This window comes from Castanea sativa, chromosome 11, assembly GCF_040712315.1.
Source record: "Castanea sativa cultivar Marrone di Chiusa Pesio chromosome 11, ASM4071231v1".
Lineage (NCBI taxonomy): Eukaryota > Viridiplantae > Streptophyta > Magnoliopsida > Fagales > Fagaceae > Castanea > Castanea sativa.
In genome coordinates this window covers 8,371,588-8,383,722 of record NC_134023.1, presented here as the reverse complement: position 1 = coordinate 8,383,722, position 12,135 = coordinate 8,371,588, and the positions used below count along the sequence as shown (strand labels likewise).

Below are 12,135 nucleotides of genomic sequence, written 5' to 3'. Positions count from 1 at the left end.
AATCAAAGCTAAAATTTACGTGATCTCACTATCAAGAAAAAATCCAAAGAGAGAGAAAATGATGGTCTTACTAGCTAGTATACTTTAGTATTCCCCATACTGGTATATCTTAAAGCTATGATTTTGAGCACAATGTGCAATGCTGCCCAGATTATTCTTTAATCCAGGATTATTTGATGGTTAAAAGTAAAATTTCAACAATAATTTTCAACCCATTATTCAAAATGGTGGCAAGTCAACAGCATCCTTAACTAAATTTTTTAAACTCTTAAGCTTGAAACTTGTCATCAGTACATATGATGTTTAACATAAAAGTTGCATAAGAAGACCAGGCTATGTGCATCAAAATGGAAATTGAAGAGTTAGCAAGCTGAGAGCTTAGAAAATTGCGAACTCAGTACATTTAGCAATGTCTCTCTTAACAGCCTGTATCTTCCTGCTTGGTATTTGCTTTCCATAACAAAGGTTGCAAACCTAAGAGATATTGTTAAGTACAAGTGCAGCCACTTTGCCTTTCATAATACAAAGGTCAAGGCTTCACAAATTGTCTAATAAAGGACTATGGATTTCAACTAAGCCCTCCAACCATAACAGCCTATTGCAATTTGGTTCCCCATTCAATCATTGCATAGAAAGCTTGAACCTCACCAGCAACATTCTCTTTTAGTATTTACTTACATTGAAATCAGCATTTGCCATTCTCGACAATACACAAATTATGTCCAATTGCAAATAGGTTTACAGCTTCATAAAAAATGATCCCCAGCCATTGCTTCTTTACATATCATGACCATGAGCTTGCAGTAGTTAAAAGCTTGAGAAGCATTGACACACACACACACACACACACACACACACACACACATATATATATATATATATATTTCTTTTTTGATAGGTGAACACAAACAAATATAAGCACTTCTTTAACTATTTTCCCCATAGTAATTTTTCCCAAGGAATAATACAAATGAAATTCCTCACCACAGATCTGTTGCTAAGGAGCTATGCTGAGTAAGGAGCCACATGAGTGAAGGCACACAATATTTTTTTTTTTACGATTAAGAAACATTTTATTCAACAGAGAGAAACTACAACCGACTTATGGTTAAAGAATCTTCAACCAATATATATATATATTGCTTGAAAGTTTGATTGCCTCTTCATACTAGACCTAATTTCTGATACCTAATGTCACGAATATGAATCCCACACCATATACATGTTCCCCCACAAAACCCACTTTAATGAACAATATAAACACACAATCTGAAGCAGCACTCACCAATAATTACAGCTCATATTTCTTTATGATTCCACACATTCATAGGAAGTAAAAGGAAATCAATAAGCATGATTGTTGAATAATGGTATATCTTCAACCATGCTCTCACTCCTGCATTTCCAAATTGCCCAAAGAGTTATTAGCCAAAAAAAATAGCTCTAAGAGTGGCTTCAACAACAACAATAATGAAAGAAAAAAATCAGCATCCCACACAAATAGAGAGCTAATTAATAATGGAATTTGATTCAATAAATTCAGATCTAACTGTGAGATCTTATCCAAATTAAATGCTTCTTGGATTCCAATGAAAAGGCAAAAATATGTAAATTTGATGGAATGGTCAAGATCATTAATAAGGTTGGTACACATTTTACTAAAACTACCATTTTTCGTTTTATATCAGTACTGCTTAATGAAATACCTGTTGATCTGCAGAGCATTGGTGACAATGCTTCGTTCACCTCAGCAAGGCATGATCTTTGGTTGTAACGACATTCTACTTAGGCATAGTGTTAAAAGTCATCCTGCCATTACATGCATACCCACGGATACGCATGTTCCACACAACACGATTCAAATATAACCTTCAATCATCAAATTCCATGTAACAATATCTCTTTCCGGAATTTCATCGAACAGTTATGGGCCTTGGGCATAGAGGTTCATATAATTGAAATAAATTGAAAACTGTAACAGATATTGATAAGCTCCATGTAACAATATCTCTTTCCGGAATTTCATCTAACAGTTATGGGCCTTTGGCATAGAGGTTCATATAATTGAAATAAATTGAAAACTGTAACAGATATTGATAAACTAAAACTTCAAAGTGCTTGAAGCACAATTGTAAGAAGAATAAAATAAAATCGAACACACACACACACACACATATATATATATATATATATTCTTTTTTGATGGGTGAACACAAACAAATATAAGCACTTCTTTAACTATTTTCCCCATAGTAATTTTTCCCAAGGAATAATACAAATGAAATTCCTCACCACAGATCTGTTGCTAAGGAGCTATGCTGAGTAAGGAGCAACATAAGTGAAGACACACAATGTTTTTTTTTTTTTTTTTTTTTTTATGATTAAGAAAAATTTTATTTAACAGAGAGAAACTACAACTGACTTAAGGTTAAAGAATCTTCAACCAATATATACATACACACACACACACACACACACACACACATATATATATATATGTATAAATTTCTTGAAAGTTTGATTGCCTCTTCATACTAGACCTAATTTCTGACACCTAATGCCGCAGATATGAATCCCATACCATATACATGTTCCCCCACAAAACCCACTTTAATGAACAATATAAACACACAATCTGAAGCAGCACTCACCAAAAATTACAGCTCATATTTCTTTATGATTCCACACATTCATAGGAAGTAAAAGGAAATCAATAAGCATGATTGTTGAGCTGAAAATCAAACGTGGCAGAAGTAGAATAGTAAAAAGGAAAAAAAAAAATTGACATGTACAACCCAAAAGTTTAACATACCTCAAAATTTTGTAATTTGAAAGGAATTTTTAAGAGTTGAGAAGTTAGCTTCTGCTGCAAAACTACGAACATTAGCTAGGGTTAGGGTTTAGATATTTAAAAATCATGTTGCATAAATACACACACACAGATGATGAGACGTACCAGTTTCTAAATGTTGTACCTGGAAGGAATAAAGTATGTTTATTTCTGTACTTTTTGCTCTCCGTTTTACCCAATTATTGCTGCTCCTTCTCCTCCACCTCATTGATGGACCTCCTATCTCAACACGAGGCCTTTCCCTTTCTTGAACCACTCTCGCCCTCTCCCTTTCTTGGAGTGTCGCTTCAGCACTGGACAATCCTCAATAAAAAGTTTCACAATTAGAAAGCTGAGAGCTTAGAAATCGCAAATGCAACACATCAAGCATTGTCTTTCTTAACAGCTTATATCTCCCAGCTTGGTGATTTCTTTCCACGACAAAAGCTGCAATCCTCAGAGCTATTGGTAAGTACAAAGGCAGTCACCCTGCCTTTCATAAGGACAAAGGATAAGGCTTCCCAAATTCTCTGAGGGACAATGGATTTTTTCGAAGCCATCAAACCATAAAAGCCTATTGTAATTTGGTTGCCCATTCTCAATCTTTACATAGAAAACTTTCACCTCACCAGCAACTCTCTCTTTTGGTACTAACTTTCAATGAAATCAGCACTTGACATTCTCAACTATCAAGAAATCATGTCCACTTGCAAATAGGAGTTTACAACTTTTTAAAGAATGAATCCCAGGCCCCAGCCATTGCTTCCTGACAAACCATGACCATGTGCTTGTAGTAGTTAAGAACTTGAGAAGCATTGACAGCCTTCCCTTCAAGCATGGCCTCACTCCTACAATTTAAAATTTCCCAAAATGTAATTATCCCAAAAAAAGAAAAAGATCCCTAATAATTGATTAATAATAGAATTTGATTCAATAAATTAAGATCTAATTGTGTGATCTTATCCAAACTAAAGGGATCTTGCATTCTAATAAAAGGGTAAATATATGCATTAGTTATGGAATCATCAATATCATTAATAAGGAATTTACTAAAACTATTACATTTCATTTTACACCTACCCATCTGCAGCACATAGGTGACAATGCTTCGATCATCTGTGCAAGGAATGATGTCTAGTTGAAATAACATTCCAGTTAGGCATAATATCAAATTGCCATCCCTTCATTCCATACATACCTAAAAATAAGCATGTTCCACAGCAACATATATAACCTGCAATCATTAAATTCCATATTACTATTTCTCTTTCAGGCATTTCATCGAATAATTATGTGCCTAAGGCATAAAGATTCATTTAAAATTGTAAGAGAGATTGATTAGCTAAAACTTCAAAGTGCTAGAAGTACATTTTTAGAAGGGGAATAAATTGCCGTCACGCACCCTTGGTGCGGTGGTCACTCTACAAGTATAAAAACTTGTGGGGTGTAGGGGGGTAAGGGCCCGGGTTCAAGTCTCCAAGAGGGAGCTTCACACATATATACACTTAGATTAGATTAGACTAGAATGTATCTTGTATCAAAAAGGGGGGGGGGGAATTGAATACATACACATCTAAGCACCTCTTTACAACTATTTTCCCTGAAAAAAACAAAAATAAAATTTCCCAAGGAATAGTACAAATGAAATTCCTCACCACAGATGTGAAACCACACAAAAGACCAAAAATTTTACCATATTAAAACAGCCCATGGTAAATATTTGTCAACAGAACAATCTTTTGAAGACTGATTGCCATTAATAATGTAAACATTATTTTTCCCAACAATTCAGCTTTGTAGATAAGTCTAGTCATGACATGGCTAATGGACTTATTAGCTGATTGAGTACTCCGACAAATCTGAATTTTTAAAAGCATAGATTAGATTCCTTAGCTAAATAAAAAATTAATCAGCCAAATTTACTAAAAAAAGATCAGATTGCTTAGCTAAATTCGCAATCTGAATTCCAAACATAAAACATATTTTAAGTGGGTTGACAAAATTATGATTTGTAGCAATAGATATTAAAGATAACTTGTGGTGTGTGAGGTAGTATTAAAAGCTGTTTTCAAGGGAAAGTCAACTTGAAAGCTTAAATCATTAATATCCATAAAATTTGATCCAATAATGTGAATCTTACATGTATTTATTGCCAGGATGTCCAAGTTTAATCATATTATTGAATGCAATGTCATAACCCAAAAGTTTAACGTACCTCCAAATTTTAGGAATTTTTTGGAGTTGAGAAGATAGCCTCTGCTGCAACACTTGAAGAATTAGCTTAAATTAGGGTTGGGTTTTTTTAAATTCATATTTCATAAATATACACACAGAGAGAAGAGAGGTACCAATATCTAAATGTTGTACCTTGAGGGAGTAAATATGTATATTTCTGTACGTTTTGCTCTCTCTGTTTTACACAATTATTGCTGCTCCTCCTCCTGTAGCTCGTAGATGGACTGGTAATCAATCTCAACGCAAGGGATGTTGATGATATTCTTCAACCACTCTTGCCCTTTTCCTTTCTTGCAGTGTTGTTTCAGCACTGGACATTTCCAAATTTGTAGTTCCAGAAGTGAGGGAGGCAGGCCGTTGTCTGGGAGGGATGCGAGTTTAGGGCAATTCCAGATGTACAGTAGTTCAAGTGCAGAGAGGTTTTGAAATACCTTGGAGGATAAGAACACTATATCTGGAAAATTGAAAATCCACAAGGCGGTTAGAGAGGTAGGCAGCGGCAGCATCATCTTCGCATCTTCCTCCTTAGGAAAAGACTGCCAATCCTCAAATCCATCACCATAAATGGTGAGATGTGTAAGAGACGTGAGTCTATGTAATCCCCATTCAAATACTTGCTTACAGTTAGTCATCCCTCCCAACCAAAGTACCTTCAGGTTTGTCGGCAAGCCCTCTTCTGGTAAGGATACTATGCTTGGACATTCAACTATATGAAGAGTAGTGACCATATGCATGCGGGGCAAGGCCTCTAGTTTCTCACAGCGCCAAATCCAAAGATTTTTCAAGTGAGTGGGGAGAAACCCTCCATCCGGAAATGAAACAAGACTATAACAGTCTGTTATTCTTATGTCATTCAAGTGGCGGAGTTTGTGTAGGCCCTCTGGTAAGAATTTAATCTCTTTACAATTACCGATACTAAGATATTCAAGAGACACATTATTGTGTAAATTGTCCGCCAATGACTCTAACTTTGGGCAATCATGTACATCAAGTTTTTTAATGGCCATAGGTAACTGGTTACTTGATGATAATGATGTCAGATTTGAGCAACCCCAAATCTTAAGGAATTTAAGCTTCACAAATAGGTCACCTCTTAATGGTACACATTTTAGAGATGGACAACCACTAATAAACAAGTGCTCAAGAAGAGATGTATTACTGTCAATACTCTCCTCTTTCATTAATAAAGAAGAAGTCTCTCCCTCGTCTATCAAAAACTGCAAATTCTCGCAATTTATAATCTCTAGCCTGTTCAAAGTTGGAGGTAGCTGGCGTTTTGAAATGAACATCAAAGAACTACAGTTCTTAATAGTTGCATATTCCAAGCATGTACAATTGGACATTGGCAAGGATTTTAAAGCATCACAACCATTAATATTCAATGTCTTTAATGTTGCAGTCAAGCTAATGTTTATGAGACTCGGGCACGACTCTATTTCCAGCCTAACAAGGAACTTGAGACTATCTTGCCACAAAGATGTTAGCTCATTACAAAAATCCAACTTTAGATTTTTTACCTTTGCTAACCCTTCCATGAACTCCTTTGACAAGCTTTTAAGACCTGGAAGAGAAAAAGTAATTGACTCTAGCAAGCATAACTCTTCCATATTTTTTCTCACCACTTCTTTGCACCCCACAACGTTTAATTCATGGAGCATTGGAAGGCTAGGAATTGAAACAATCAACTGTTCACAATTACTAATAGAAAATTTTTCCAATGATGGGAGATGGTGTGGCAATTTCCCTTGCAATTTGGGGCATTGAGAGATAAAAAGGTCTCGCAAGCGAGGGAATTCTCCATACTCAACTCCACAAGAAATCCAATCTTGCCATTCTTGCATATCTTCAAAGCGAAGTGTTTCTAAGTTTTGAAAAGATTTCAAGAAATCTTCCCCATAAAACTCAGGACCAATAGTCTGCACCATAGACATACTCTTAATGGCAAGGAATTTGAGGTTGGATAGATGTCCAATTGCCGGTAAGGATATGCATTTTGCACATCTAACAATCTTTAGATCCACAATATAAGAAAAGGAATGGTCTCCTAGCCATGTTGGGAATTTCACACCAATATAACCATTAATTGAAAGTTCTTTCACTGTTGTTGAAGGTCGTAGCATGTCAAGAATATCTTTTGCAATGCTTGCATCTTGTGAATCATTAGGTGCAGACCCCCATTTGATCTCTAGTGCATCTAAATTCTTCTTGCCATTTAAATTGACCCTTCTTGCATCCTCAACATCGAGCACATTCTCCAAACTTGAAATGCATAATCTTCCCTGAAGAAACTCCGAGTTCATCAAGTCTCCTATCTTGGATCCGTTATCTTTCCCCACAATAAAATTAGATAACGTGTGTAGGTTCTTTAATTTTTCTATTCCCACCGGCATTTCTCTAATTAAATTGGCACCTGTAATGTCGAGATACCGAAGATTAACAAGATCCATAATTTTCTCCGGTAATTTTGTAAGTTTGTGACAATCTTTCAACATCAATGTCTGCAAATTGTATAGAGAACTTGTTGATTCTGGTAAACTTCTAATTCGAGTATTAGAAAGGTTGAGGTATCTTAAATGTTTCAGATCACTGATTGAGCTCGGTAGCTCAATGATTTTATATCCACGTAAAGATAATACTCTTAAGCATCTTAATTGTGGCAACAAACAAGTAGGAACATAGTTTGTTAAGCAGCCTGATGAATTGATTGGTAAGGGTAGGAATGTTCGTAAATGCATATTTTTGGGGAAGTTTTCAAACTTTTTGATGCCATCTAAATAACGCCGAATGTAAGAGAAATGTCGTACCTTTGCAGAAACCTTGGATTGCTTATTAGTGCTCAATGTATCTTCCATTCTATAGCACAAGCCTCTTGCTGCCCATTCAGCTAAATCACTGATGAGATCATGCATGACAAAGAGTGATCCATTATTGCTTGATTGTTGAAAGAATGATCTCATGAGTAAATCATGAAAATACTCAGCACCAAGAACTTCCATTGACTGGTTTCTTTCTGTTTCTTGAACCAAACCTTCTGCCATCCATAACAAGACAAGCTCATTCTCCTCAAATTCATAATCTTTTGAAAATAGTGAACAATATGCAAAGCACCTCTTTAAATGTGAAGGGAGGTATTGGTAGCTCAATTCAAGAACAGAAATAATACCCTTTTTTTCCCAGATCTTGCTATTTAGCATATTTTTCCATTCATTAGGATTGCGTTTAGTGCGTAAAGCACCTCCAAGTACTTTTGCCGCCAAAGGTGATCCCTTGCATAGATCCAAAATTTCTCTACCAATTTCTTCAAGTTCTGGATGTGCAACAAAATCTGTTGACCCTAGTGCGTGTTGGAGAAATAGACGCCTGCAAGCATCGTTTGACAACTCTCTCAACTTGTAAGGTGAAGTAGTTTCCATTATTTTTGAAACCTCATGACTCCGAGTGGTGACAATAATCTTACTTCCTAATGCTCCAAATTCAAAAGGACAACATAGTTGAGTCCAACTATTGTAGTCTTCATTCCAAACATCATCCAAAATGACCAGAAATTTCTTGCCATTTAATTTCTCCTTCAATTTGACTTGTATTGAGTTTAAATCATCACCATCATTGCAGTGGTAAGAAGTGATAGATTTTAGAATTTCTTTTGACACCCTTTCAATGTCGAAGTGTTCAGAAACACAAACCCATGCTTTCAAATCAAAATAACTGCTCACATCATCATCATTGTACACTAGTTGGGCAAGAGTTGTCTTACCCAAACCACCCATACCAACTATGGGAATCACAGAGAGTTGAGTATCACTAGATTCAATACTCAGCAACAACTTTATGATAGCCTTTTTGTCCTCATCCCTGCCATAAGTACGACGTTCATTCACCAAAGAAGTTGTGGCCTCCCTCGATCTTTCTGTTCCAATCCTTCCCCCAGTGCTTCCTCTCAAATCCAAATCATTCTTTTCTGTCACAATTCTTTGTAGTCTTGAGTCAATATCTGCAATCTTGGACCGCATATTGGCATGGAACATAAAAGAACTTGGACTCAAACCCACACAACAAGCAGGGATGAACTTTCTTACCTTACTTGTGCTGGGTTCTGCATTTAACTTACGTCGCAAAACTTCGGTTGCAAACTCGTCCAGGATATCATCCGCATCATATGCCAACTCTTCCAGCTCGTCCAGCCAGATCTTCACCAACCTGCTTGTCTCCCGCTTCTCTTCTGCGTCATCCAAAACTGCATTGATTTTCAGTAACGTTTTCTTCCACTTGTTGAGGTCAACATGAACTTGTTCTTGCTGAAAGATCTTCAACAAATCAGAGGAGGTTAACTTGTTAAACAACGCCTCAAACAAAGCGGCTAAAGCAACCTCTCCGATTACTGACATGATTTGCTCGTGGGAAAGAAGGAAATATCAAATATGGGAAATGATCGAAGTAACCAAAGAGACACTCTTCTGAGATATGAGATGGGAATGAAGACTGAATAGGGTTTTCTTTGTTTCTGATTTTTTTTTTATTTTTTTATTTCTACTTTTGCCTTTTCTCAGTTGGTAATTTGACTGTACATGATTGGTCTACCCTACTTGATTCCAAATAGCCATAAAGATACAAAAAATGAAGCACGCCAACTTCGACAACATTATTACTGCTCACCGTATAAAGTAAGAAAGATACAAAAACTTTTGACTGCTTTATTGCTAACTTTATTAGTTCTCAAGACTTTTGGAAGGAACCATTATTAATTATCAACTCAAATAATAGACTTAATAGTAACTGTCGGTAGGAAGTTTCAAACACATTTTTGCCATGTTCGAAGCTCTTTATAATAAAATTTTTACTACTTTTACATTTTCTCTGTATTTATATGATATCTTTGAAAATTTTATTTATATTAATTTACGTTGTAAACATAACAAAAAAAGTGTGAACAATATTATACATTTTTTACAAATGTGTACGTTTATTTAACATTTTACAATAAATTTACATTGTAATATTAATATAAACCAATAATTATCTAATAAAAAATTATTAGTTACTCAAACTGTGCAAGGATATCCTCTCATCTTGTACGTATATTGGGTCCATCATGAGTTTAGAAATATTCGGATTTTGGGGTAAAGTAAAGTAAAACACACTTTTTTGTAGGGAGGTCCAAGACGCCTGCATTTTAATTATTAAATTATTACAAGTTAAGTTCTAGCAACTGTTTGATTGTATTGTTTAAATAATAGTTTATGTTGTTTAAACAATATAATATGTATTTTACAATAATTTTTTACATACACGTATTTTCACAATACTTAACAATGTTATCATAACAACATTATCAAATGACACCTAATTATCGTAAAAACAAGAACTAAGCTTTGCTTGAAAGTTTGGACTCACTACTGCCTGACCAAACCAAATTAAATAAGGATAGAAATAGTGCTTCATGCACTACAGAATTACGTGATAAAGGGTTTTTTTTTTTCCTTTAAATATAAAACCTTTCGAAAATTTTCCATTGTTCTTTCAATCAAATGGCTCTATAGTACGCTATTTAAAAGGGGTAGTTCCATACTCCCCGTTAGTTTTATACAAATATATGATTCTTTGAAACAGGTTACATTACTGCAAAATGTAGATATTTGTGAATGCTACAATTTGAATTCAAAATTTTATATATATTTCACTAATACACTAACCTTTAGATAAAAATTTTTTTTTCTTTTTTCGGTTCGTTAATTAGTTTTTTTTTTTTTGTTTGTACATTTTAAAAACAAAATTTTCCACATTTTTAGTATACAAAATTAGGGGTGTCCTTTCAACACGGCACCTAAAGGATTTAAAATTGATCCACCTAAATGAGATAGGGTATTAAAGCAACAAAATAATAAGTGAAAATAGTACTCTCCTTACATGTTTAGAGAGGGCATATTATATAAAGAGGTGTTATGTTCACAACATTTTCACAACAAATTGTAGGTGTTAAGTTGTCATTAGTTCTAATTTGAATCTTACAACTTAAATTACTTTTTGGTTCACCTATAACAACTAATAACAATTTACCATTTAAGATTTGTTTTGAAAATATTGTGAATATATTGTGCATATATCATTTTCCTATTATATAAGACAGTCTTGTAGCTAAGTAGGAGTGATCTCCCCAAATGGTTTGGATAATCATCTACCTATATTTTGATCACATGACTTATTAGTCATCTAAAACAATCACATAATTATTATGTTATCTAAAAAAGTCAAATAATTATTAAATAGAGTATTGATTATAATTTTTTTTAAGTATGTTATTAAAAGTATATTATAGTAAGCTCATAAAGTTTACTTAGTGGATTGAAAAAAATTTCTCCAAATTGATATAATGAAAAATCTCTTACCTTATCATATATGAGAAAAAGGATATAAAGCTCCAAAACAATTGAGGCATATCAATAAAGACAGCTTCGTCTTACCAAATTAAGCTAGTTTAATTTCCTCTCCAACATTACTCATCTTATTTATTTATTTTTTTTTTTAAGTTTTAGTTTTACTGTCATCTAAATTAATAGGTTTTCTTTCTCTCTCAAAAAAAAAATTAATAATAATAATAGGCATTCTAAGAGGGTTTGATGTGCTAAGAGGTTTCTTTGTTCTGTGAAACTTTTTTTTTTTTCTTTCTTTTTTGGATTTCTTCTTTTACTTTCTCAATTGGTGATCTGGCTGCGCATGATTGGTATAACCTACTTTTGAGAAAGACTCGTATAAATCTACATATAAAAGAAACAAAATGAAGCACGCCGAGCTTGACCGCATTATTAGTGAGTTTGTATCTTTCTCTCAAGACTCGTATAAATCTACATATAAAAGAAACAAAATGAAGCACGCCGAGCTTGACCGCATTATTAGTGAGTTTGTATCTTTCTCGAGAGAAAGATACAAAATCAGCACACCATGATTGACTGCTTTATTGGTAACTTTATTAGTGCTCAAGACTTTTGGAAGGCAACCATTATTAATTCCACCTTCGGGAATCAACTTAAATGAATAAGTTAAATAATAAAATGCCGGTTGGAAGTTTCAAACAT

The 12,135-nt window shown here is 34.3% G+C and overlaps 1 protein-coding gene across 22 annotated transcripts in view; it reads right to left on the bottom strand.

Annotated features, from left to right (window-relative positions):
* LOC142618084 (putative disease resistance RPP13-like protein 1) overlaps positions 1 to 9,605 on the bottom strand; it is a 40,399-nt gene extending 30,794 nt beyond the window's left edge. For 7 of the 22 annotated variants that reach the window (XM_075791068.1, XM_075791079.1, XM_075791060.1 and 4 more), the window contains exons 1-7: positions 5,198 to 9,605; positions 5,046 to 5,097; positions 3,893 to 4,064; positions 2,976 to 3,678; positions 2,813 to 2,874; positions 1,707 to 1,809; positions 1,286 to 1,396 (exon numbers count right to left, since the gene is read on the bottom strand). In XM_075791068.1, the coding sequence (XP_075647183.1) occupies positions 5,254 to 9,450 (4,197 nt within the window). In that variant the 5' untranslated portion in view covers positions 9,451 to 9,605 and the 3' untranslated portion in view covers positions 1,286 to 1,396; positions 1,707 to 1,809; positions 2,813 to 2,874; ... (2 more) ...; positions 5,046 to 5,097; positions 5,198 to 5,253. Of the gene's footprint in view, positions 1 to 1,285; positions 1,397 to 1,706; positions 1,810 to 2,651; positions 2,673 to 2,812; positions 2,875 to 2,956; positions 3,679 to 3,892; positions 4,065 to 5,045; positions 5,098 to 5,197 lie in introns of all 22 variants that reach the window. The other 15 variants (XM_075791074.1, XM_075791073.1, XM_075791080.1 and 12 more) reach the window with 11 other exon arrangements.
* Between the last annotated feature and the right edge of the window lie 2,530 nt (positions 9,606 to 12,135).